Raw genomic sequence first — 25,195 nt, forward strand, 5'->3', positions numbered from 1 at the left:
CATGTCAATTGTGATTTGCAGTATAAACTGATCTGAATGTTTCATAGTTCATGTTGGGTGTGTCCTGTGATTTACATAAGGAGACTAGGAAGTCTTCAGAAAGGGAAGTAATAAGATAAAGAAAAGCTTCGGGTTTTCAAATTATAGTTGAATTTGTTCAAATATCAGTCAAATAATATATCAATTAGAAAATGTTACAGCACAGTAGAGAAGTCATTTTTTTTTTATTTCAAAATAATGCATTCAGGATAATACAGGTCCAGTTTAAAAATACTTAAGATTCAGTTTCCACATTTAGAAAGAGACCAACTCTATTATCTGTAAACTATAGCACTTAGTCACGATCGCCATATAATTCAACAAAACATTTTACATACAGAAATTCTAAAATATATTGAAACTATTTTCACAATTGCATATACATATTTTTTCTAAACATACACAGTACTTTATGGAATGACTGTGGAGTAGACAATAGAGGAAAAGAACTATGAATATAAATATGAACAAAAAATTCTGCTAATAATGTTCTCTGTTACAGAGAAACATTTCAAAAGTGCTAATGTTTTTATCTCAAATAGTAGCAGAATATATTTAAATATTAGACAAACCACTTAGTTGAAAAATTCTTCAGGATAAAAAATGAAATATTTTAACAATTCCAGGTCATTAGAAGGCTTTATATGTCAATACATTGATGACACTGTTATATCCTAATATATAAGCCTAAGTTAACTCTGGGTATATGTAAATACTCAGATCTGGTTACTATGAAATAGTAGAGAGATGTTCTTATATTTGATGTAACAAATGAAACACGCTCTTTAGACAAGGAAGAGAAAGACAGCTGTTTACCAGAATTCTATTTAAACCAGAAAATTTAAAGGGGCGTGTGTGTGTAAATAGCACTAAATGGGGGATTCAAGAGTTTGTTTTTTTTCTTTTTTAAGCCCTTTAAGTAATGATATAAGTAGAAACTAGGTTTCATCTCAAAGGAAAACCATAGGTGGCATTTCCATGCTTTAGGTTTAAAAGTCTAGGTTGGCTAAAGGATTCCTAAAAATATGCATTTGTTTTTAGTATTAATTTGTTATTTAACCAGGAGAATTAAAAATAACAATCAATCCAATTTAACATAAAATTGTAATACTGAAATTGGTCACATTAGTGGATCGAGACTCCCACTACATTGGAAGGAATGGTCTGCACTGAAGATTAACTGTGTTTATAAAATGTAACATCGGTTAAGAAATAAACCAAAATAAATTAACATACGCCCCACCCCTCTCAAGAAAGACTTACAGCTATCAAATTATTTAAAAAAAGAAGAAAAACAAAGAAATAAGAAAGGAAGGAAGGAAGGAAGGAAGGAAGGAAGGAAGGAAGGAAGGAAGGAAGGAAGGAAGGAAGAAAGAAAGAAAGAAAGAAAGAAAGAAAGAAAGAAAGAAAGAAAGAAAGAAAGAAAGAAAGAAAGAAAATCTGAATAAATCAAAATCAGAATACTGGGATTTCAATATTAAAAATCTCTTAATTTAAATGCAATTTGTCAAAATTATTCCACATTTGTTATAAAATATAGTTCTTTTAATATGGATTATGTTTTGTTTTGTCAAAAATTTAATCATTACTTTTAAATTGTTTAAGAAAATGCATATTTTTAGTTAAATTTTATTTTTAAAACTATAGTCCTGCAACTAAAGAAAAAACTTACTTAAGGCATTTTTCTTAATTGCTTAAGTGCACACATAGTTCAAGGCTGTTCACCTAAAACTTCGTCCTAAATTTAAACAATTCATTCAAGCAGCAGGTGTATCACTCATCCTAAGGGGCTTCCGCAAATACCACATTCTCCTTGAAGACTGCTAAATATTCCAGGAGATATTAGCTGTTCTTTTCTGTGTATCCCCATACCTCTTGAGTGTCTCTCTCTCATAATCCTCACTTCAGTGTACCCTGTGGAATGTTCATTGTTTACAGGTCTCTTTCCTCTGCTAAACTGTCCTCCTCTGGGTGGGAACTGGATGGCATCCATCTCTGCATGCCAGCAGATTCTATACAGGTCACACTCAATATCTGTTAACAAGTGAAAAAAGTGGAGAACAGAGCATGGAAATCAACACCGGGGGCCCAACTATTGTTTGGGTGTGTTTCCCAAAGTTTATTTTAAAATAAAAAATGTTTGTTGTTAACCATTAATAGATACACATCAAAAATAAATTGTTTGCTTTTAACACCCACTGAGAAATAATACATTTGGAGCAAGGAACTCCTGAGAATGATTAAAAAAATAGAAATATGTATAAAAAGGAGGAGACATTTAGTTTTTCTTTTTCTTTTTGTTTTGATTTGGTCAAAATGTCCCTCAGTCATTGTAACCTATTAAGTTTAAAAGTAGTAAAATTTCACATATTAAACCATGGAGATTTGGTTAGAGCAAAAAGGATTTCAGAGATTACTTAAAATGAGTTAACAGTGCAAATACTGGGTTGCTCTTACCATGTGCTTTTCTTCCTCCTTAAAAGAAATATTTTAAAACACTCTCCAGTTTTAACACTAACAAAATATAAATATTTATGAAGGAAAACAAATCCCACAGCATTCCATACAGATTTCCAAACAGTCTGATGATTCACAACAGGCATCCATGATGCCACAATCCATGTCACAAGGGCAGTTACAGTCGTCCCCCATTTCATCTCCACAGCAACAGCAGCAGGCCTCGGAGGCACAGAGGCCACACGATGCTTGTCCCAGGACAATATTGCAGAGGGTCAGGAATTCACAGAACAAGCAGGCCAGGATACAGTGCACACAGCAATCTTCATTTTCAATCAGGAAGAGACCACAGAGTGAGAAAAAGAAGGAACACAAAATATAGAAATCATCAATAGACTGAACAATGTGTTGATCAAAATAAGTACTCCAGAGCCCAAGGACATACAGTCCTAGAAGGCTTCTGTGGGTTGGAAGCTCAAAAAGAAACTTAAGTTAAAATAGTCAATAGTATCGTGATAGCGTGGTGCGGTGTCAGATGGTTGCTGGATTTATCCTGGTGATCACTTCTGTAGGTATATAAATGTTGAATAACTATGGTGTACACCTGAAACTAATATAATATTGCATGTTAGCTAAATTTTAATAAAAAATCTTAAATGAGCAATCTTTAGAAGTAGATACTCCATGTATAAAGGAAAGACTGTAGTTGTATATACGAGGTCGAACAACTAGGTTCGCGAACTCATCCTAGAAAAAGTGCTACATGCCTCATTGCTGAATATCACTACGGTCACCTTCAAAGTACTCCCCTTGGGAAGCTATGCACCGATGCCAGCACCTAGTCCACCCTTCAAAGCAATGTTGGAACTCTTTTTCCGGAATGGCCATCAGAGCTGTCATCGTATTACCTTTGATGTCCTGCATGTCATCAAAATGTCTTCCTTTCAATATTTCCTTTATCTTAGGGTAAAGAAATATGTCACTGGGGTACAGATCAGGTGAGTAGGGAGGGTGTTCCAATACAGTTATTTGTTTACTGGCTAAAAACTCCCTCACAGACAGTGCCGTGTGAGCTGGTGCATTGTCGTAATGCAAGAGCCATGAATTGTCGGTGAAAAGTTCAGGTCGTCTAACATTTTCACGCAGCCTTTTCAGTACTTCCAAATAGTCAACTTGATTAACTGTTGGTCCAGTTGGTACAAATTCATCATGAATAATGATATCAAAAAAGGTTAGCAACATTGTTGCAACAAGTTCGCGAACTTAATTGTCCGCCCTTGTCTGTGCATGTGCACATGAAGGCTAGATTATCACTTTCTTCCACTGTGCCATGGTCCTTGGTCCTAGGGTCCACTTCTCTATCCTCCTTACTCATCTTCCCTACTTCCTAACATAGGATAAAATGATTCCATGACATTAAAGTCCTTCAGAAATTTCCTTTAACTGCTCCACTGATCCAATTCAAAATTGGAAGGAAAACAATGTAAACAACATATTCAAAATATTATTGACTAATTGGATCAATAGTTAAATTGAAATTCATTAAACTGAGATCAGCATGTTTTACTTTCCAATAAAATTGACTCAATTTCATGGTCTCAATTTTTTTTGGGTTTCACAAGAATTGAAGAAAACCTGAGACTCTCTGGTTGGGTCCTACCATTGTTTCTGTAATCCAAGTTCATCTGCCTATTTCTAACTAAGGATTTGTACCTCAGCAAAGTGAATGATGACACAGTTACATTGTTTTCCCATTTCCTGTGTTGCGAAGTACTTTACTTTTCCATTATTTGCCAAGACATCTCTAATAACGACCCTCTAAACAACAATGTTTAGTAAACTTCATGAACTGATATCAAAGGGTGAGAAATCAAACAGATTACAATCTATCAGTTTAGTTCACCAGATTCTAAACTTCTTTCCTTTAGAATTTTGGGACGAGAAGAGCAGTTGGAAGAAATCTCTATTTCTGGAGGACGTTAACACATGTCACAAAATCATTTAAGACCAATGTTATTAATACATTTGTCCAATTTCAGAAATATTTGAGAATTTTTACCAGAGTTGTTTTTGGGTTTGTGTGTTGTTGTTAGTTGGTTTTGTTTTGTTTTTAATTCAATGCAAACTTTAATGAAGGGATTCTGCTTTCAACAACAGCAACAATACAGAACAATCCCCACCTCCATCCCACTGTAACCCTTTGTGTTTCTCTGTATTTGGTTTTAAAACTGAGTGCCTTTGATGGGTTTTCAATAAGTTATGTGATCATCCATAATAAACTTCCCAGCTCCTTGAACATACCCATTTTTCTAACTCTCTAACTTCGTAGAGAGTCTCTAACTTTGTAAAAGGGGGAAATGCAGAAACAGTCATACTCTACATGCCAGATGACAAAAAGGGGAGAGGGTAAGAAAAGAACTCCAAAGGGAAATTCCAGAGTTGTTTATATAATTAAAGGCTAAAAGAACTCACCAATCTTTCCTTCCACTCTTCTCAGTGCCAAGCCTACTCTCACATACAATGGCATATAGAACAACTGGAAAAAGTTTGTACAGTTATGGAGTCTGCAGATTTCTCTCCATCTTCCCCTAATGTTTTTAGTAGTATCCAATCATATCAGTAGAACACTAAAAGCAGCCACATGAATCCAAGTCTGTAGCCTTGGAAAGTTCTAGGTTTCTAGAGAGTGTCTGTGTTTTCCCTCTTTCTACATTCTTTCTATAACCTTTTATCCTAAGTATCTGTCTTACATGTCTCTGTATAGTTGAGCCCCTCCAGGATTATATTACCATGATTTGTAAAATATTTAAATGTTTTAAAGGGCTAGCTTTATTGTTATTACTATTATTATTATTATTATTATTATTATTATTAAAAAAATAATGTTTAACTAGCAGCAAGCCAGTTCTATTCAATATACCTTCAAACAAATACCCATGTTAACTAATTCTAACATTTTTGACCTTAACTTTCTGTTCCTTTGTGGAATGTTTGTATTTCAAGACTGAACAGGGAAATTTCCAAAAACTCATTTGATACTGAAGAACCTTTAACTGAGTAATCTTAAAACCCTAAGAATAGTTATTGAGTATTGGAGTCTTTATGTATTAATCATAAAATACACCATACACAGAATTATATGTGGTGGATCAATCAATTTCACAAGGAAAATAATAGTCGTCCCACCCAGCCTTCAAAATAGAGGGTTAGGATGTCTTCAAAGCCTCCATTGGTCCCTTCCTATGTACAGCTTCGTGTCCTTAGATATAATCACTGTCTTGAATATTGAATGAAGCTTTCCCTTGCTTTTCACTGTACTTTTTTACAACAGTGAATGTGTAAACATCAGTTATAATCAGAAAGGAAACCATACCATAGGAATTCCTGAGTAGCATCATCTGCTCAACATTATGATTTTCATATTTCCCCTTGTTGATTCATGCAGCTATAGTTCACCTACTTTCCAGGCATATAGGATTCCATTGATTTACTATACCATAAGTTATTTATTCACACTACTATTTATGAATATTTTGGTCATTTCCAGTGTTTTTGCTATTCCAAACATGACTGTTTGGAACAGTTTTGTGCAAGTCTCCTATAGCACACGTGCTAAATAACTAGCAGTAAAATGGTTGGGTCACAGGATGTGCATATGTTTAATTTTATTAGGTAACACCAAATTTGTTTCCAAATGATTGCTCCAGACTTTACTCCTAGCAACCAAGTATGAGAATGCTCATTACTCCACATTCTCACCAATCTTTGAAATTGTCATATTTTCATATATGCCAATTAATTGAGTGGGAAATGGCATCTCATGGTGGTTTTCCTTTGCATTTATTTATTTACTAGTAAGTTTGGACATCTTTTCATGTTTGTTGACCGTTCATGTTTCCAGTTCTTTGAAACGGCTGGTCAGAGTGTTCGTGTTTTCCCCTCACTTTTCTATGGAGTTGGAAAGAGGCAAATCTTATTGATTTGTAGAAGTTCTTCATATATTCAAGATATCACTCCTTTGGCTGAGGAAGTGAAATGGCAGATGGTCAAGTTTGGCAAATTATTCAGTGAAAAGAAGAGGTGGGTGGCATTAACAAGATGTGGTTGCACAATGAAATAAAAAATTTTACTGTCTGATTCCAAACAAGGGAGTCTGGCCATGTCTATATGCAGAAAGTGAGAAGAAACCAGTAAGTAATCAGGATGGGGAGACTGAAGGTGACTGGTGTGACGTCAACAGCCTTCAGGATGAAGAGGGATGGGAGCAGCATTCCAAACTAAACCTCTCACTGCAACTCACAGGATATATTCATCTGGGAATTAAAATCTCTTCCAGATCTTAGACAATATTGACAGTTGACATATAGAAATTAGAAGCCCTAAACCAAGAATACAGTCTCTCCAAACTCCTACTGTTAGCCAACAAGATCTACAAATTAATTTAAGTCTGTTAAATTATCTTTGTATTTTTTAATAAACAAAGAAAAATTTTTAAATGTCCTTAGCTCTAAGTAGATCAAATACTCTTTTTCTAGCCTATTTTCTACAACATAATGTGATTTCTATAATGAATAGGTATGAGTGGTTTCCTATAGAATGCAGAGCCCAGTGTTACTGAAGGAAAAGTATTTGTTATTGTTGTCAGAGTTAAGAAATACGTTATCTCAGGAGAGGAGATGTTTCATCACTCTTTCATTAAACAACAACAACAGCAAAATTCCTATGTATTAAACTCTGTTTTAAGCTCTTCATAAATATCAATTCATTTAATTCTAATAATATTCCTAAGAAGCAGTGCTGGTAATATGCCAAGTTTACCAATACAGAGAGAGTTACAGAAAATACAGGAAATGTATCCAAGTCCCAGAGGCAGTAAGGGGCAGGTCCCACGCGCTAATTCAGCACGCTGTGTGTGTTGCCACTACAGGACTGGGTCATCTTTCTGGGGGAAGGTCAGTTATAACCCTAAAAGCCCTGATTTGTCTTGTTGATGTGTCTGTTTTTAGCCTTCAGTCAAATCTCTTTTCCTTTCTAAAGATGATTCTGAATTTCAGTTTTAATGAAAAGTTGATAGTAAATGTTAACCTTCAACAAGAAAGAGCAAAGTTTATGAGTTGGAAAACTGATAAACTGCCAGTCACATTTTTGAAATAGACATAAGAGAGAGAGATGGTGTCTCCATCAAAAGAAATCTGTGAATTTGAAATATAAAAATTAAAGTCCCTAGTTATATAAACAAGAGCAATGCAGAGATTACATAGAAACTCTAGTGGTAAAACATATGGCAATGACAGAGGTCTCAAAAGACTAAGCTAAGTAAATATTAAAACTTACGAAAAATAGACATCCTCTTTAAACATAGGTCGTTCGTAATTTACTAGAAAAACACTTTGGGCTACTCTGAAAAACCAGATCTATTAACAGGCCCCTAAAGAAGCCACAGACCAAAATGCATTTTAGAGATTTAAGTGATACTGAACAAGGTGCATTTACAGAGACACCTACCAGAAACTTTCATTTCCTGTACTTTGTAAGCAGACAACTACCTAGATATAACAAAAAAGAAACAAACAAAAAATGAATCCCTCAATTTAGTAATCTGATTTTTATTCCTCTCCAGAAATATTTTCCTTTCAGTTGTGTTCCAGAAAACGTAGTTTAGTTGTGACTTGGGGGTAATGAAAAGGTTAAAACAAACTGTGACAACATGGATGGATCTTGAGATTATAGTGCTAAGCAAATAAGTCAGACAGAAAAAGCAGAGAACCATATGATTTCACTGATGTGTGGTATATAAACCAAAAACAAGACAAGCAAATGAGAAACAAAAACTCATAAGACTCAGGCAATAGTTTAGTGGTTACCAGAGGGTAAGGGGGTGGGGGGGGGAAGATGAGGGTAAGGGGGATCAAATATATGGTGAAGGAAGGAGAACTGACTCTGGGTGGTGAACATACAATGTGACTTACAGAGGATGTAATACAGAATTGTATATCTGAAATTTATGTAACTTTACTAACAATTGTCACTCCTATAAACTTTAATTAAAAAACAAAAAACAAAACAAACGAAGAAGAAATAGTTTTTACAGTTTCTACCAGTACAACCCGCACCACCCCCAGGGGAATCAAGAATCATAAAAAGCATTAAGATGCTGGTTTTATTTGCATCAAAGAGAGGATTATAAGAATTATCAAACTAAGAAGACTTAAATGGAGAAACAAACTTTAAAAAAGATGAGTCCTCTGCATCCATGTAGCTCACTGTCAGAAATAATTCTGTTCTTGACGTTTTTAGTTTTTATGGTTTTATTCAGTCATATTTGCAGCTTTTGCCAAAAGAGTTTAACCTTTGAGAAGCTAGCTAGATTCCGGGAAGGGTTCCCGTTGCAAACCGGGCCCCATTCCGTGTACTCCTGAGAGGAGAGACAGCACAAATCTGGCAGCTACTGTACATGAAGGAAAGCAGAGGAGCGTACCAGCAGTGAAGCAGCTCAAGGGCAGCATGAAAGCAAACCTTTAGCAAGTTTGATTTAAAACACAAAGCTAGGAATTACTGCAGACAAAATCCCAACCGCAATCTGTGCGTCCTATAGGAAAGGTCATCAGTGTTAAACCCACGTGTCTGGCATGTCTGGAAACTGTCCAGCTTCCCAATCCCAGGAAGGTAACAACAGAAACCCACTTCCGCGGCATCTCAGATGCCTGGTGAAAATACCTGTGACTGATCCAAGGGGCTCTGTTGTATTTAAAATGAGACTGGAGATTTGTTTCTATAAGAACATGGTAGTTTAATAATAAAATCATCCCCAATTGATTTCCCCAATCACATGTAGCCAAAAATACTAGGAAAATAGAGAAAAGCAGTTAGTTACAGTGAGAGGGAACTTGAGTAAGAACCATCAGAAAACTATTTGCACAGTAAACTCGGCTCTGTTCTACACAACTCTCTTATATTTCGTAAGTTTCCTTCTTTTAAGATGTGGTATGACAGGTGCTCTGAATTTCTTGGAACAAAGACACCAAACAGCAGAGTACAGGGGGCACAGAGCAGCGAGTTCTGAGAATTTTTTGAGTAAATGCAGATTTGCATGTATTTCATCTTGACTAATCTCTAATAGCGTTTCCTATGACTTAGAATGCTTGAAAATACTTTCTTAATCAGGCTCATGTCACATAAACTATATACTGAGAAGCAGAGGTTCATTATCCTTTTTAACAGTGCGCCCCAAAGCGATGCAGATTAGATCACGAACAATCAGTTATGTGTGATCAGTAATTTAGGAAATTGCACTGAGCTCACACCTCGTTGTAAAGCTACAGAAAACCCACAGGTGTCCCCTTGTGTTTAGCTGCTAAGGCTACCATCTGCCCGGTGCGGGTACAAGGGGACGCCTTGGGCAGAGGAGGCCCCATTGGGTGGAGGCGGTCCCCTTCCCAGATAATGCTTTGCTGCGACTGTTCTTCCTGAATTCAAACCAAAAGCAGGCTAGCAGTGGGTTTTGGTAATCCCAAATCACAGCCAGGGTGGCTTAGTATCTGGCCGCTGTGAAAAGCCTGCTGTGAGGGACCAGTCACAGCCCTCTCCAGGGAGTTCTGCCTTTCACAGCGCTGGTGGGGGCAGGAAATGTTTTCTAGCAGGTTAGGGAGCTCTGCTCCAAGTGACCCTGCATCTCCAAACCAGAGGGCACCCAGCAACTGGCCTGCTGCCCCACAGTGACCTGCGCCCGCAGAAACTGAACGCGCACCTCCTGCACAGAACCCTGGCGCACCCTGTTCTTCTCCCCTCCAGGCCTTGCGTCTTGGCCAGAGCACAGCCAATATTTTCCTACTGGAGAAGAAAGTGAGTTAGCTCGGGGGGTAAAAGAAAGACAACTACATTTTCCACTGCAACACAAAGGCAACCACATTTACGGAAACAAAATCTTTACTATTCTCTTTCCTCTCCATAAACTCAAAAGAGCCTGGGGAAAAACCAGCAGCGTCCTCCCACACCCCACAACAGGCTCCTCAGTCATTTTCCTACCATGTGTCCAAATTCTGGAATCCATCCTCCTCCTATGGGATGTGCATTTGTATTTTCAATTACAGGAAGTGGATGGCACAGATTTTTTGCTTCTCTTATTCCTTTATCCTGCTGCCTGATCTGTGGTCGATTCATTGAATATTCCAAACTCTCAGAGAGATCTGATCCAGGAACTGTTGGTCCACCACTTAAGGAAGACAACATATAGAGGAGGACACTTTTCCTGGAGCTTTACACAGAATGCTGAAGAGGAGCAAAACTGCAGTTAGTAGCAGTGTTTATTCAAAACGCTTCACGTGTAGAGTTGGTGTGCGGGCAGAGAGGAGGGGAAAGAAAGGCTGAAAAATATTGATGTTGATGGTGCAAATAAATATTTACATCCGTTTATGGAATCTCTCCAATACTTGATGATCACAAATTTGATAGCTGCTAATAAAGTGCTGTCCCTGTAGGATCACGGAAGGAGTGAGACAATGCCTGGAACATTCTCAATGAAGCGTTTATCACGTAAGTACTTACTGAATGTTATGACTATGACAGCAACGGCACCCCCAACACCCTTTCTTTCACTCACTCTGATTACCACACATTCTGTCCTAACCTCAGGAGGTTTATAAAAGGCTTCAACTTGAAAAGAGAGAACCGAGAAGGAACTCTGTGAGGATCTATCTGCAGAGCAGTGCAGCAAAAATCTGCCCACAAAGAACGAGTATATCTGGTGTTTGGCTACAGCAGATTTAAAAACCATCATTTTTCCCATGTTTAAATTACTACCCATTTATCTTCTCAGGAAGCTAGGAAGCAAAACAGTAAGATCCTACTTTATTTGAACCTACGCAATGCTGACTATATTAAGTTGGCCAGTTGAAATATCTCTAATCCAAAAAGTTTAATTAATAACAAGGCTGAATATAATTTCTGGATAACAAAATCTACTTTAGGTCTTAAAAGCATTTTCTTAGAAAGAATCAATGTGTAACAGTCTGCTAAAGTTGGTCACAATACTATCTATGGCTAGAACAAAATACAAGTAGGTAAATCCTCTAATTTTGATGAAAACATAAAAATGATCTAACAAATCTCTCCCAAAAGCTTAATAGTTTTCCTATTTTTATTTTCACAACCATATTTATTTCACAATTCACATTTCAGTTTCACTTCTTATTTGTGCTTGTTTAAATATTGTGCAAGGTGTATTAGGAAAATAAATCAGTTTTTGTGTTTTTTAAAAGCCATATAGTACTCACTGGGGTAATCATGCAAAAGGGGATGATGATGATGATGATAAAATAACATTCTCGCCATATTGGATGCTTTTCTATTTATTTTTATTAAGATACATTTTATACCTCATAATGTTGTATGTCATTACTTTCAGGTATACTAATAATGATTCAGTATTTATATATACTGTGAAATGACCACCACAATATGTCTAGTGACCATCTGTCATCATATACATAGTTACACATTTTTTTCTTGTGATGAGAACTTTAAAGACCTGCTTTATTAAAAACTTTCAAATATGTAATACAGTATTATTAACTATACCCATGCTGTACATCACATCCCCATATTTATTTTATAACTGGAAGTTTGTACCTTTTGACACCCTTCACACATTTTGCCACCCAACACAAATCTCATGCTTCTGGCCACTACCAGTCAGTTCTTTGTATCTCTGAACTCATAGTTGGGTTGTTTTGTTTGTTTGTTTGTTTGTTTTGTTTTTTAAGATTCCATATATAAGATACTATGGTATTTGTCTTTCTCTGTCTGACTTATTTCACTCAGAATCATGACCACAAGGCCCATGTTGTTGCAGATGGCAGGATTTCTTGTTGTTTTTATGGCTGAATAACACTCCATTGTACGAGTATATACAGACGGTGCCAAAAGAATGTATACGTATTTTAAGAAAGGAAACCTGTATTAGAATGGTAATACTCAATAAATACTGATAACAAAAGATGAATACAAGTCACGTTTGACTTCTGCAATTACAAGAGGTGCTCAAAGTGGTTACCATCAGCGTCTAGACACTTCTGATTACGGCGAACTACTGCTTGAGCAGCGTTGACCAAACTGCCCATTTATATACATTTTTTGGCACCCCCGGTATATGTACCACTTCTTTATTCATTCATTCATCAATGGCACTTGGTTTGTTCTATATCTTGGTTATTGTAAATAATGCTGCAATGAACAGGGGGGTGCACATATCTTTGAGTTAGTGTTTTCATTTCCTTCAGATAAATACCCAGAAGTAGAATTACTAAATCATAAAGTAGTTGTATTTTTAATTTTTCGAGGAACCTCCATACTGTTTCCCATAGTGGCTACATCAATTTACATTCCTGCAAACTGTGCACAAGGGTTCCCTTTCTTCCACGTTGCTGAACACTTGTTATTTCTTGTCTTTTCATAATAGCCATCCTGACAGGTGTGAGGTGATATCTCATTGTGGTTTTGATTTGCATTTCCCTTATGATCAGTGATGTTTAGCATCTTTTCACATACCTGTTGGCCATCTGTATGTTCTCTTTGGGTAAATGTCTATTCAGATCCTCTGCCCATCTTTTAATTGGACTGTTTGTTTTATTTTTGTTTTTGCTATTGAGTTATAAAGTTCTTTATATATTTTGGATATTAACCCTTTATCGGATTATATAACTTACAAATATTTTCTCCCATTCTGTACGTTGCCTTTTCATTGTATTGACAGTTTCCTTTGCTGTGCAGAAGCTTTTTAAATATGATATAGTCCCACTTGTTTATTTTTGCTTTTGTTGCCTTTAATTTTGGTGTCAAATCCAAAAAATCATCACCAAGCCTGTGTCAAGGAGCTTACTGTCTATGTTTTCTTCCGGAAGTTTTATGGTTTCAGGTCTTATGTTCAAGTCTTTAATCTATTTTGAGATAATTTTTGTGTATGCAGTAAGACTGGTCCAGTTTCATTCTTTTTCATGTTGCTATCCCATTTTCCCAACGCTGTTTCTTGAAGTGACTATCCTTTCCCCATTGTGTATTCTTGGCTCCGTCTTAAATTAATTGATCATATATGCATGGGTTTATTTGGGTCTCTCTATTCAGTTCCATTGATCTTTGTGTCTGTTTTTATGCCAAGATCATGCTGTTTTGATTACTGTAGCTTCATAACATAGTTTGACACCAGGGAGCGTGATACCTCCAGCTTTGCTATTCTTTCTCAAGATTGCTTTGGCTATTTGGGGCCTATTGTGATTCCATAAAAATTTTAGGATTGTTCACTCTATTTCTGTGAAAAATGCCATTGGAATTTCATAGGGATTGCACTGAACCTGTACATTGCTTTGGGTAGTACGGACATTTTAGCAATATTAATTATTCTTATCCATGAGTATGAAATATCTACCCATTTATTTGTGCCATCTTTAATTTCTTTCATCAATGTCTTACAGTTTTCAGAGTATAGGTCATTCATTCCTTGGTTAAAGTAATTTTTAGGTATTTTATTCTTTTCGATGCAACTGTAAATGGGATTGTTTTCTTAATTTTATTTCTGATATGTCATTATTAGAGTATAGAAATGCAACATATTTTTGTATATTTACTGATTTCGTATCCTGCAACTTTACCAAATTCATTTGTTAGTTTTATTAGTGTGTGTGTGTGTGTGTGTGTGTGTGTGTGTGTGTGTGTTGTTTTTTTGGTGGAGTCCTTTGGGTTTTTTATACACAATATCATGTCATCGGCAAATAGTGACAGTTTTACATCTTCCTTTTAAATTGGATTTCCTTCTTTTTCTTTTTCTTGAATAATTGCTCTGGTTAGAACTTCCAATATTATATTGAATAAAAGTGGCAAGAGTGGGCATCTTGTCTACTCCCTGGTCTTAGAAGCTTTCAGCTTTTTACCACTGAGTATGATATTAATTGTGGGTTTGTCATAAATGGCCTTTATTATATCGAGATATGTTCCCTCTATACACACTCTGTTTAGAGGGTGTTTTTTTTTGTTTTGTTTTTACATCACAAATGGATGTTGAATTTTGTCAAATGCTTTTTCTGCATCTGTTAAGATGACCATATGATGTTTATCCTTCATTTTGTTAATGTGGTGTACCACATTGACGGATTAGTGGATGCTGAACCATCCTTGTATCCCTGGAATAAATCCCACTTGATCATGGTGTATGATCCTTTACATGTATTGTTAAATTTGGTTTGATAATATTTTGTTGAAGATTTTTGCATCTATGTTCATCAGGGATATTGGCCTCTAATTTTCTTGTCTTGTGGCATCCTTGTCTAGTTTTGGTATCAGGGTAATGCTGGCCTCGTAAAAAAAAATTTGGAAGTATATCCTCCTCTTCTATATTTTCGCAGAGTTTGAGAAGTATTCCTGTTAATTCTTTAAATGTCTGGTAGAATTCACCAGTGAAGGAATCTTGTCCTGACTTTGTTTTTGGGTAGGGTTTTTGATTACTAATTCAATCTCTGTACTAGCAGTTGATCTGTTCAGATTTTCTATTTTTTCATGGTTCAGTCTTGTTTCTAGAAATTTATCAATTTCATTTAGGTTGTCAAATTTGTTGGCATGTAAGTGTTCATAATAATCTCTTATGATCTTTTTTGCATTTCTGTGGTATCAGCTGTAACATCTTGTCTTTCATTTCTAATTTAAAGTAGTCTCTCTTTTTTCTTCATCAGTGTAGTTAAAGGTTCTTTTATTTTGTTTATCATTTCAACAAACCAGCTCTTAGTTTCACTGATCTTTTCTATTGCCATTTAGTCTCTATTTCATTTAGTTTCATTTGCTCTTTTTTTCTTTTCTCCCTTCTACTAACTTTGGGCTTAATTTGTTCTTCTATTTTCAGTTCCTGACGTGTTTGTGCATTTAGGTTTTTTCACTTGAGATTTTTCTTATTTCTTAAGTGGGCATATCACAATGCACTTCCCTTGTAGAACTGCTTTTGCTACAGCCCATAAATTTTGATATATTGTATATCCATTTCATTTGTCTCAAGGTATTTTTTTTATTTCTTCTTTGACCCACTGTTCAGTAGCATGGTTTTAAGTTTCTACATATTTGTGAGTTTTCCAGTTTTGTTTTTGTAATTGATTTCTAGTTTTCATACCACTGTGGTCAGAACAGATGCTTGATATGAATTTCAAGCTTCTTAAATTTATTAAGACTTGTTTTGTGGCCTGACATATGATCTATCCTAAATAAATGTTCCATGTGCACTTGAGAAGAATGTGTGAAAAGATTTATACTTTCATATGTTGTCCTGTTACCAATTAGTGCCGTTTCTTTTCAGCTTAAAGAAATCCCTTTAACATTGCTTTTGGATGGAATGTTCTATATATATCTGGTAAGTCCATCTGTATGTTTAAAGCCAATGTTTCCTAATTTATTTTTTGTCTGGATACTCTATCCATAAATTAAAGTGAGGTATTAAAATCCCCTATTATTATTGGATTGTTGTCTATTTCTCCCTTGAAGGCTGTTAATATTTGCTTTATTTATTTAGGTGTTCCTCTGTTGGATGCATAAATATTTACAAATGTTATATTATTTTATTGGATTGACCCCTTTATGATTATGTAATGACCTTCTCTGTCTCTTATTATAGGTTTTGTTTTAAAGTCTATTTTGTCTGATATAAGTATAGCTATCCCAACTGTTTTTGTTTGTTTGTTTTTTGGTTTCTATTTGCATGAAATATCTTTTTCCTTCCCTTCACATTCAATCTGTGTGTGTCCTTACAACTGAGTGAGTCTATTGTAGGCAGCAGCATATAGATCGGTCTTTTTCCCCCCACTCTATTCAATCACTCTGTTTTTTAATCAGAAGATTTAGTCCATTTACATTTAACATATTTATTGATTGGTATGTACTTATTACCATTTCATTGATTGTTTTCTGGCTGTTTTGTACTTCCTCTGTTTCTTCTTCTCTTGCTCTATTCAGTGTGACTTGATGGTGTCAGTGGTATGTTTAGATTTCTCTCTCTTTATCTCCATGTATCTACTATAGGTTTTTGCTTTGTGGTTACCATAAGACTTACACATAACAACTTGTGTTTCTAGCAGTCTATTTTAAGTTGATAACAACTTAAGTTTTAGTATACTCTAAAACTCTACATTTTAACTCTCCCTGCCTTTTATGTTTTTGATGTCACATTTTACATCTTTTTATCTTGTGTCCCTTACTACTTATTGTAGTTATAGTTATTTTTACTACTTTTGTCTTTTAACCTTCATACTAGCTAAATCTAGTATAATGTTCGTACTAGATTAATCCACCATGTTTACAACATTAGATTATTCTGAATTTTACTATATATTTACTTTACCACTAAGATTTATACTTTCATATGTTATCCTGTTACTAATTAGTGCCCTTTCTTTTTGGCTTAAATAAGTCCCTTTAACATTTCTGGTAAGGCTGGCTTAGTGGTGGTAAACTTCTTTAGCTATTGCTTGTCTGGACAATTATTCCTTTTGCTGTTCTGAATGACCAGTTTTTCCAGATAGAGTATCCTTGGGCGGAAGCTTTTTTTTTTTTTTTTTTTTTCCTCAGCACTTTGAATATAGTATCATACCATTCCTTTCTGTTTCTGCTGAAAAAAAAAAAAATGTGCTCACAGTCTTATGGGGGTTCTTTAGTATGCAACAAACTGTTTTACTATTGCTATTTTGAAGATTCTCTCCTTGTCTTTAACTTTTGACATTTTAATTATAATGTGTCTTGTGTGGGTCTCTTTGGGTTTATCTTATTTGGAATTCTCTGCTTCCTGAATCTATAATCTGTTTCTTTCCCCAGATTAGGGAAGCTTTTAGCCATTATTTCTTCAGATGAATTTTCTTGCCCTTCTCTCTCTCTCTTCTCTTTCTACAACCCCTATAATCACTGTTGATCCACTTGATGTTTTCCCATAAGTCCCTTAAGCTATCTTCACTTTTTTTCATTCTTTTTTCTTTCAGCTCCTCTGATTGGGTGAGTACCACTGCCCTAGATCTACTAGTTCACTGATCCTTTTTTCTGCTTCATGTGTCTGCTGTTGAATTCCTCCAGTGCATTTTTCAATTCAGTTTTGTATTCTTCAGCTCTGTGACTTCTATTCGATACTCTCTTATATTTCTGTCTCATTATTGAAGTTCTCACTGTGTTCATCCATTCTTTTCCTGAGTTTGATGAACAACTTTATGACCATTATTTTTAACTCTTCATCAGGTAAATCACATATTTTTGTTTAATTAAGGACTTTTTAAAGGTTTCATCTTGTTCTTTCTTTTGGAACATATACTTTATTTTCCGTAACTCTGTTGGCTTCTATGCGTTAGATAAAACAGCCACCTCTCCCAATCTGAAGGGTGTGCCAAGATCTGTCATTGTCCCAAAGGGAAGACTCAGTCAACACCTATATTCAGACTTTTTGGAAGCCAGACCCTCAGTTAACAGCCTTTAAAGTCTGCATAGATAGATAGATAGATAGATAGATAGATAGATAGATAGATAGATAGATTATACATATATATGTGTGTGTGTATATATATATATATATATATATATATATATATATATAATATATATATATATCTATCTCCTGTGGTACAACCACAAGCCTAAGTGCCACTGGCTACCAGGGACAGACAATCTAGAGGTGCCTCTGGTGGCAGTTGCAAAAATCAGAGCACCATGAGTGTACATTTTCCTTTCCAGGAGATACAGGTGACCTGGAGTGAGGCAGAGGGCGAGCTCAAAGATGGCATCCACCTGTCTGTGTTCTCCAGAGTGCATACGAGCAGGTCCCTAAATGTGTGCTAAACCTGACGCCTGCCCAAGCTGAAGGTCAAGCACTTGGGTCTCTTTCACAGAATCACTGCAAGTATGTTTCAGACTGCTATCTGTGCAATGCCAGGTGGGTGATAGGTGTCAAAAACAGTCTCTCTGGTGTTATAGTCCAATAGGACCCAGGAACTCAAGCTGTGCAGCCCACCAGAGCTAGGCGATCAAGTGGTGCCCTGGTAAGCAGCCATGCAACCCAGAGTACCAGACACATATGCAAACTTGTCTCTGGGAGATATTGGCAATCTGGAGGGTGGCGGAAGAAGAGAACAAATTTAGTGCCTGCCCTTTTAGGTCTCCAGAGAAGATTAGACTTGGTGAGCTGGAGAGAGAGAGGGGCAGGGGAGAGCACAGAGATGGTGACTGCCAGCCTCCATTCCCAGAGAGTACCCCAGCAGGCCCTTACATGAGTGTTAAACTAGATGCCTGACCCTCAGGCTGATGAAAATAAGCCTCTTTCATATAAAGTCTCATGCGCCTCTCAGTCGCCACCTCTGTGCTGGGCCCTGGTGGGGTTGGGTGAGTCCTAGCACACGAGCCTTGTACAAGCCATTTCTCAGGTCACCGTTGCCTGTGCATCTCAAGGACCTGAGCCCCGATGGTTTTCAAAGCTAGAGGTTTTGGGGGCTTACCTCTCTGGTACCGGTCTTAAAAGTTGACGTGCCCAATGTGGTTCAAACTCTTCACTCCTCAGGGAGAAGCTACAGGTTTTCAGTTCCCTCTCAATTGTGGGTGGTTGCACCACAGGTGGGGTTTATGGCGAGACTCTGTCTCAGCCTCTCCTACCAGCTTTGATAAGTTCTTTTTTTTTAATTTCATTTGCTTGATGTGTGGGATTCACTGCTGGTTTTTAGGTTTTTTTGTTTGTTTGTTTTGTTTTTCAGAAGAAACTGCTCCATATGTAGCTAGGATTTGGTGTGTTTGTGGGAGAAGGTGAGTTCAGGTTCTTCCTATGCTGATTACTTGAACCGGAACTCCTCGTATGGAATGCTCTGAGTCACTGATGTTCACCGATTACAGAGACCACAGGGTTGCCTGGCCACCTGTGAGACGAGATCCCCATGGCAGCTTGGGTACAAACACACACCCTAAGAGGAAGCTGGCGGCATTCCAGAGCTGGGGGCAGCATGACTCTCCAGGAACTTGAGCATTCCTTAGCAAGAGTCCAGAGAGCTGTGTGGAGCCGTGACTGTCCTGCCATGTCCCCAGGAGCGTCCCCAGCAGGAGGTACAGGCATCCCGCAGAGGAGCATCACTTTGAGAAGGCCCAGCGGGCATCCCAGGCCCTGACCAACGGGCATCAGCCTCACATACACTCCAGGCAACATGAAGGAACAAGCCACATGACACGGTACAGCAATATTCTAAGCAGGCACGAGTGGTAAACTCCGTGACTTATGGAATTAATTTCTGAATCATGGCGTTACTGTTTCCACATCCCTCCCTCTCCACCCATGTTATCTATTAACACCATTTGAGTTTTTAAGGCACCATCACAAGACTCAAATGAATAGCACAGTATGACATCGAAATTATAAGGTATAAATACCTCCACCTTAATTTAGCATACAAACAATTCCAGAGCCAAGGAACTCTACGAATGTGCTCTAAAACTGACAAAAACAGATATACTGGGTTTTCTTGTACAATAAAAATTTTGTGCCTAACTATATTACTTTAAACTGTGGTAAAGAAGATAAAAATAAAAACCCTCCTACTGGCTGTCTCCCAATCCTTGGCACTTCATCAGGGCCACCCCCAACCGAGGTTTTCCTGAGTCACAGCTCATCACCCACTCCGGTATTTCAGGCGGGCAAGTGCAGAATTCCCAAAAGAAACCCTGTACGTGCCTGTGGGGTTTGTTGCTGTTTGTATGTTTGCTTTCAGTAAGGCTTCTAGCAAGAGGGAAATACCATTATTGGGGGCAGATAAACAAAGATGCTTCCATTGATGATCACCCTGCCGTCTTCAGGATCAGCACAGACAGCCAAGGATTAGCCTATTTATTAGGATCCAGAAAATCAAAACCTATTTGCTAGACTTGACTCTGTCATTAATTGGCGAACTAGACTTGAACACATCATGTTGCTCCGTGTCCACATGCATATAAAGAAGGGGGAAACGATCTCCAAGTTCATTTCTAGCACTAAGTCTCTAGGATGATATAATCTACTTTCTATAAGCAATGGATTTTCAAGTCTAGCTCAGGATCTTTCATTGGCCTGGAAGAACAGCATTATTTGGCTTAACCCAACATCCAAAGCACAATGAAAAGTTAACAGTTAATGTTGAATACAAGGTAACTTCAAGTTGGCTAAGCCCAGAAGCATGTGTTAGATAAAGGACCCAGGCAGTGTGGAAGCTATGCAAAGGCAGACGCAAGAATACAATCGTTTTTGAGATAAGAGTAGCTCAACATTTGGAGGTCCGGGAAAAACAGGTAGAAAGCCTGCAAGTTTCCATTTCAGAAATGAGGATGGAGGCCAGCATCAGTGGCAATATGGTGTCAGTGGCTCAGGCAGGATGACTCCGATGAATGTAAGGGAGGTAGCACTCACAGGAGCTGATAAGACACTGGATGAGGCAGTGATGGGGAGTCAAGTGTGACTCCCTGGTTTCTGGAGCCATTTATCAAGGAATAAATATAGTAAGGAAACTAGTTTGGTTTAAAACATTTTGAATGTAAGACATAGTAGGTCTGAGGATACTCAAATGCAGGTTTCCAACATGTGGCTGTGGCTGGAGACTCCGGTCCGGAGCTCAGGAGACACGTTGGGGCGAGGGAGTGAGAGGGAGCCGAAAGTCCTATAGTGAGTGAACTATTATGTTGCCCAGGGAGAATGTACCCAGTGCAAAGACATGAGAATGAAATGGGACAAGAGCATTTGAGGAAAAGACTGAGGAGGAGGGGTAGGAAGAGGAAACTGAGGATTTAACAAGGGAGTAGAAACTCCAGGAGAGGGGGCTGCCATGGAAGCAAGAAAGAAAAGTAGTTCAAGGAGATTGTGCCAAACACCATGCTTAGCCGGAGAAATTTCAGTGATGTGATAGGGATGGAAATAAAAAGAAGAGTGATTGGAAAATGAGGAAGGAAGGTATCCTTTCAAGAAATCTGCGAAATGAAAGAAGAAAAACTACAAATTTGAAGAGCTTTGTTTTAAAGATAGTGGCAAAAAAATGAAATAGCCAATGTGGAAAATAGGAAAGAGCACGTCTGCTTCTCTGCACAGTGCACAGCTGTATCCCAGTACCCCAACGAGTGTCAGCCACACAGCAAACCCAGTAATGATTTGTTGAATGATTTAGGGATGCTGAAGCTTTGATGAGCAAATCTGAGAATCCAGGTGAGACCCGAGACCACACAGGTGAGTGTAGTGACTTTTGTGCACATCAAGAATTCTTCAGCAGTGCTCAGCTCCTCGCTGTAGACAGACAGTGAAAAGACAAACAATCCAGATTTTTGGTTCTGAAAGGCAGGTATGCCATAATGATATGCCACAATGACAGGGTCTCAAGCAACTTACAAGACTCATCAAGAGATCCATATCTGAATAAGGAAGAGGATGTATGGGAGGGCAGATCCATATAAAAAATAGATACTTTTAATGGTCAATTGGGGTCAAAAGCCAGTATGTTCATACTTATTTCTGACTAAGAGTATATTCTTTAAAAAAATAACAGAAAACTTGTCAAAGACACTAGGTTAAAAATAAAATGGGACTGGTCTACAGAATCTAGCACCCAGGTCTGGGCACATGGCAAACCCTCAATAAATACCTGTTGACTTGATGAATTTCATTTGTATGGCCTGAGGCAAAGATTTCTTTTTGTTTTACTTCTCCTGTCACTGCACAGAACACATTTTCTAGGAGATATCTACCATAGATGTTGAAAAGTTCTTTCTAAAATAACTACTCTTCTGTCATTCCAAAATGCAATTTCTGTATCCCTCACTGAGCATAATTATTAGGAAAAAAATAAACTTCAACTTCTAGTGTCAACTTTAAATTATGTTATGTTATAGGGATATTATTCCCCAAGAGGTCCAGTTCCTCCAGTTTGATTTCCCAAGAGAAGTTAGAGCAGAAATTTACGCAAGCTTAATATGTCTTTGGAAACTAATTTATTAATCCATTTTGCTCTTTTCTTTCAATTATGTTCACATTTTCCCCCAAATCCTGGATTTCTCAATCTTCTAGGAGACAACTACTATTTATTTGTATGAATATCTTCCCTTTCAAAATAGGGAATATGATTAATTTCCCTGAGCAAACTGTTTTATAATTATTCAATTTTATTCTTCTAATTGCCTTCTATATCCACTTGAGAGAATGTCTACCACCTTCCATTTTCCCTTCAGTAAAGAGTATAAGAAGTAGGGGAGCCAGTACAAATTACTGGGTCCTGTGCTGAGAAAAGGGCTTGAAACCATCTCATAAAATAACTGCGGAAGATTTGCCTGAGAGCCCTGGAACAAATGTTTCACCAGTCTGTTGACTTTTGATACATTTCTTCTGTTTTCTCCTGTACTTATTTATGGAGAGTTAAATTAAGATAACCCAAATTGTGGCATGTAAAACCATGAAGCTAATTTTCTGCATGCCTCTGTAGCCAGGCCTTGGGAAAAGTATGTCATTAAGACGTAAACATGAGAACAACAGTTAGAAATTTACTATTTACTGTGGTGTTTTTTTTTTTTTTTTAAGGTGGGCATTTAGATATGTCCTTTATTCTTATTTCAATTTCTTATGAGCAAAAAAAAATAAAGCTATTAAAAAAACAACTGTTCTCTGCATTATGAAAACCACACACAAAAATGAAAGATTATAAAACAAGTATATTACAAAAGATAGTATTTATACTACAAAGGATGCAAAAGGGCTAGAGCAGATATTCCTGTTTGTTTGTTATTTGTGTGTGTACATGCATATAAGATATTTTTAAATGTATAAAATAAAAATAATTTCCAAGGAATCCAATTATGTTGAAATAGCTATCAGAATTTTAAGAGTGGAGGTAGAATAAATATGTGCTTCTTTTTTAAACACATTAATAGTAAGATCTACTGGTGGTCTGATAAAGTAGCAATTAGCATCAACGATATTTCATGATTTCTGCAATAACTGTAATATGATCTGGAAGGATCAGTGACAAAGTCACAGGTACAACTAATACAACTGAAGTATACAGCTTACATTTAAAATTGAGGAAAATGCTAAATTTCATTTAAAACATAGAAGTTAATGAAATTAAGTTGATTTTTTTTTTTTCCTCATCAAAGTCACGGGCTCCTCCCAAAGTTAAGAACCCCTGAGCTGGAGGATCGTAGGTGAATCTTTTAAATAGCTTCCTGGTGCGCTCAAACCTTCTATATAAAGAAATTTTCAAATGTGCACTTGAAACCTATATAATTTTACTAACCGTGGTCACCCTAATAAATTTAATTATAAAAAAGAAAACTTAAAGTCTAAAACTAAAAATAGTGATACCAACAAGTGTGTTAGGCATTTAGGGTTCCTAAATATATCTTTCAAAGATGTACAAAAGCTTTAGAGAGAAAATTATTTAAACATATTAAGTAACATTAAAGAAAACCTATAAAGAAAGAAATGACCATATTCATAAAGAGAAGCTTTGATGTCCCGAGGAAGTCAGTTCTCTCCCAAATCAATGTGTAAGTCCCCATGGGTGTTTTGCAGGACTTAGGAAGAAGATTCTAAAGTTCATATAAAATACTCGTGTTTCAAGAATAGTCAAGACAATTTTAAAGGAAAGGAAGGGAGAGGAAGAGGGGAAATGAATCTTTTTTGAGCACTTAGCATCATGAGCCAGGAGCTATTCAGAGCCCCTTCCATGGATTCTCTCACTTAATCCTTCCCACACCCCTGTGGGGGCAGATATGATTGCCACCATTTCATAGAGGAAGAAACAAAGATTACATAATTTGTGTGAGGTTTAGGGTGACCAACCTTCATGATTTGCCCAGCACTGAGTTTTCTTCGATGTGAGATTCTTAGTACAAGAACTGAGAAAGATCCTTAAATACAGGATGGTCATTCACCTTCCCAAGGTCACACATCAGTAACAAGGTGACAGAGATGATATACAGACCCCACTCGCTGGTCTCAGGGTCTGCCGTCTACACCACTATGCCAACCAAACTAAACACTTAAAACTCTCTATAAAGTGCACAATACTGAAAATAGTGTAATACTGGAAGTAGGATAAATAAATAGTCCAATAGAACAAGGAACCCAGAAGCATATTTGTCTATACTTGGTGTTTATCAGAAAGGGAAAGGATTCAATAAATGTTATTAGGATGACCGAAAAAGAAAAAAACAAAAAGAAATTTTGCGAGAGTTTTTCAGAAATATGGTGATTTTATACCTTGAGCTCCCTTCTACCTTATTTTATTCTATGCTAGTTGAGAGTTATACAAATTAATTATAAAAGGTCCTCAAAGTGTATTAGTTTAACACTATATGTAGAAACTAATATTTGTGGAAACATTTCTAAGAGAAACTAGTACTTCTATGTTACTTTAACTAGTTTTAGGAGTCAGGCAGGGTCATTTGAGAATATAATTTTAAAAAACCAAATAGCGAAGCAACTATGTATTCTGAAAGAAATCAACTCAAATACCATGAGAATCTAATTCAATCTAGAAAAAAAAATATTATTTTTGAAAAAGTCTCAGGTCTTAGACAGCAATTTTTGGAGCTATTTTTTTAAAGCTATGTACCCAGACTCACAAACATACAAGCTAAGAAAAAAACTATTAATATCTGAAAAGAGTATTAAAACATTATTATTGAAATGTCATGAGTCACTGTCATT

The 25,195-nt window shown here is 36.7% G+C and overlaps 1 protein-coding gene across 4 annotated transcripts in view; it reads right to left on the minus strand.

Moving 5' to 3' along the window:
• Positions 1-205: 205 nt before the first annotated feature.
• The window catches only part of MDFIC (MyoD family inhibitor domain containing), an 89,550-nt gene continuing 64,560 nt past the window's right edge, over positions 206-25,195 (minus strand). For all 4 annotated transcript variants that reach the window (XM_074315691.2, XM_019743224.3, XM_019743222.3 and 1 more), the window contains one exon: positions 206-2,819. In XM_074315691.2, coding sequence (XP_074171792.1) covers positions 2,572-2,819 — 248 coding nt within the window. In that variant the 3' untranslated portion in view covers positions 206-2,571. The remainder of the gene's footprint in view (positions 2,820-25,195) is intronic.

The sequence above is a fragment of the Rhinolophus sinicus genome, chromosome 8 (genome assembly GCF_057876585.1).
Source record: "Rhinolophus sinicus isolate RSI-liver-muscle chromosome 8, RSI-T2T, whole genome shotgun sequence".
Classification (NCBI taxonomy): Eukaryota; Metazoa; Chordata; class Mammalia; order Chiroptera; family Rhinolophidae; genus Rhinolophus; species Rhinolophus sinicus.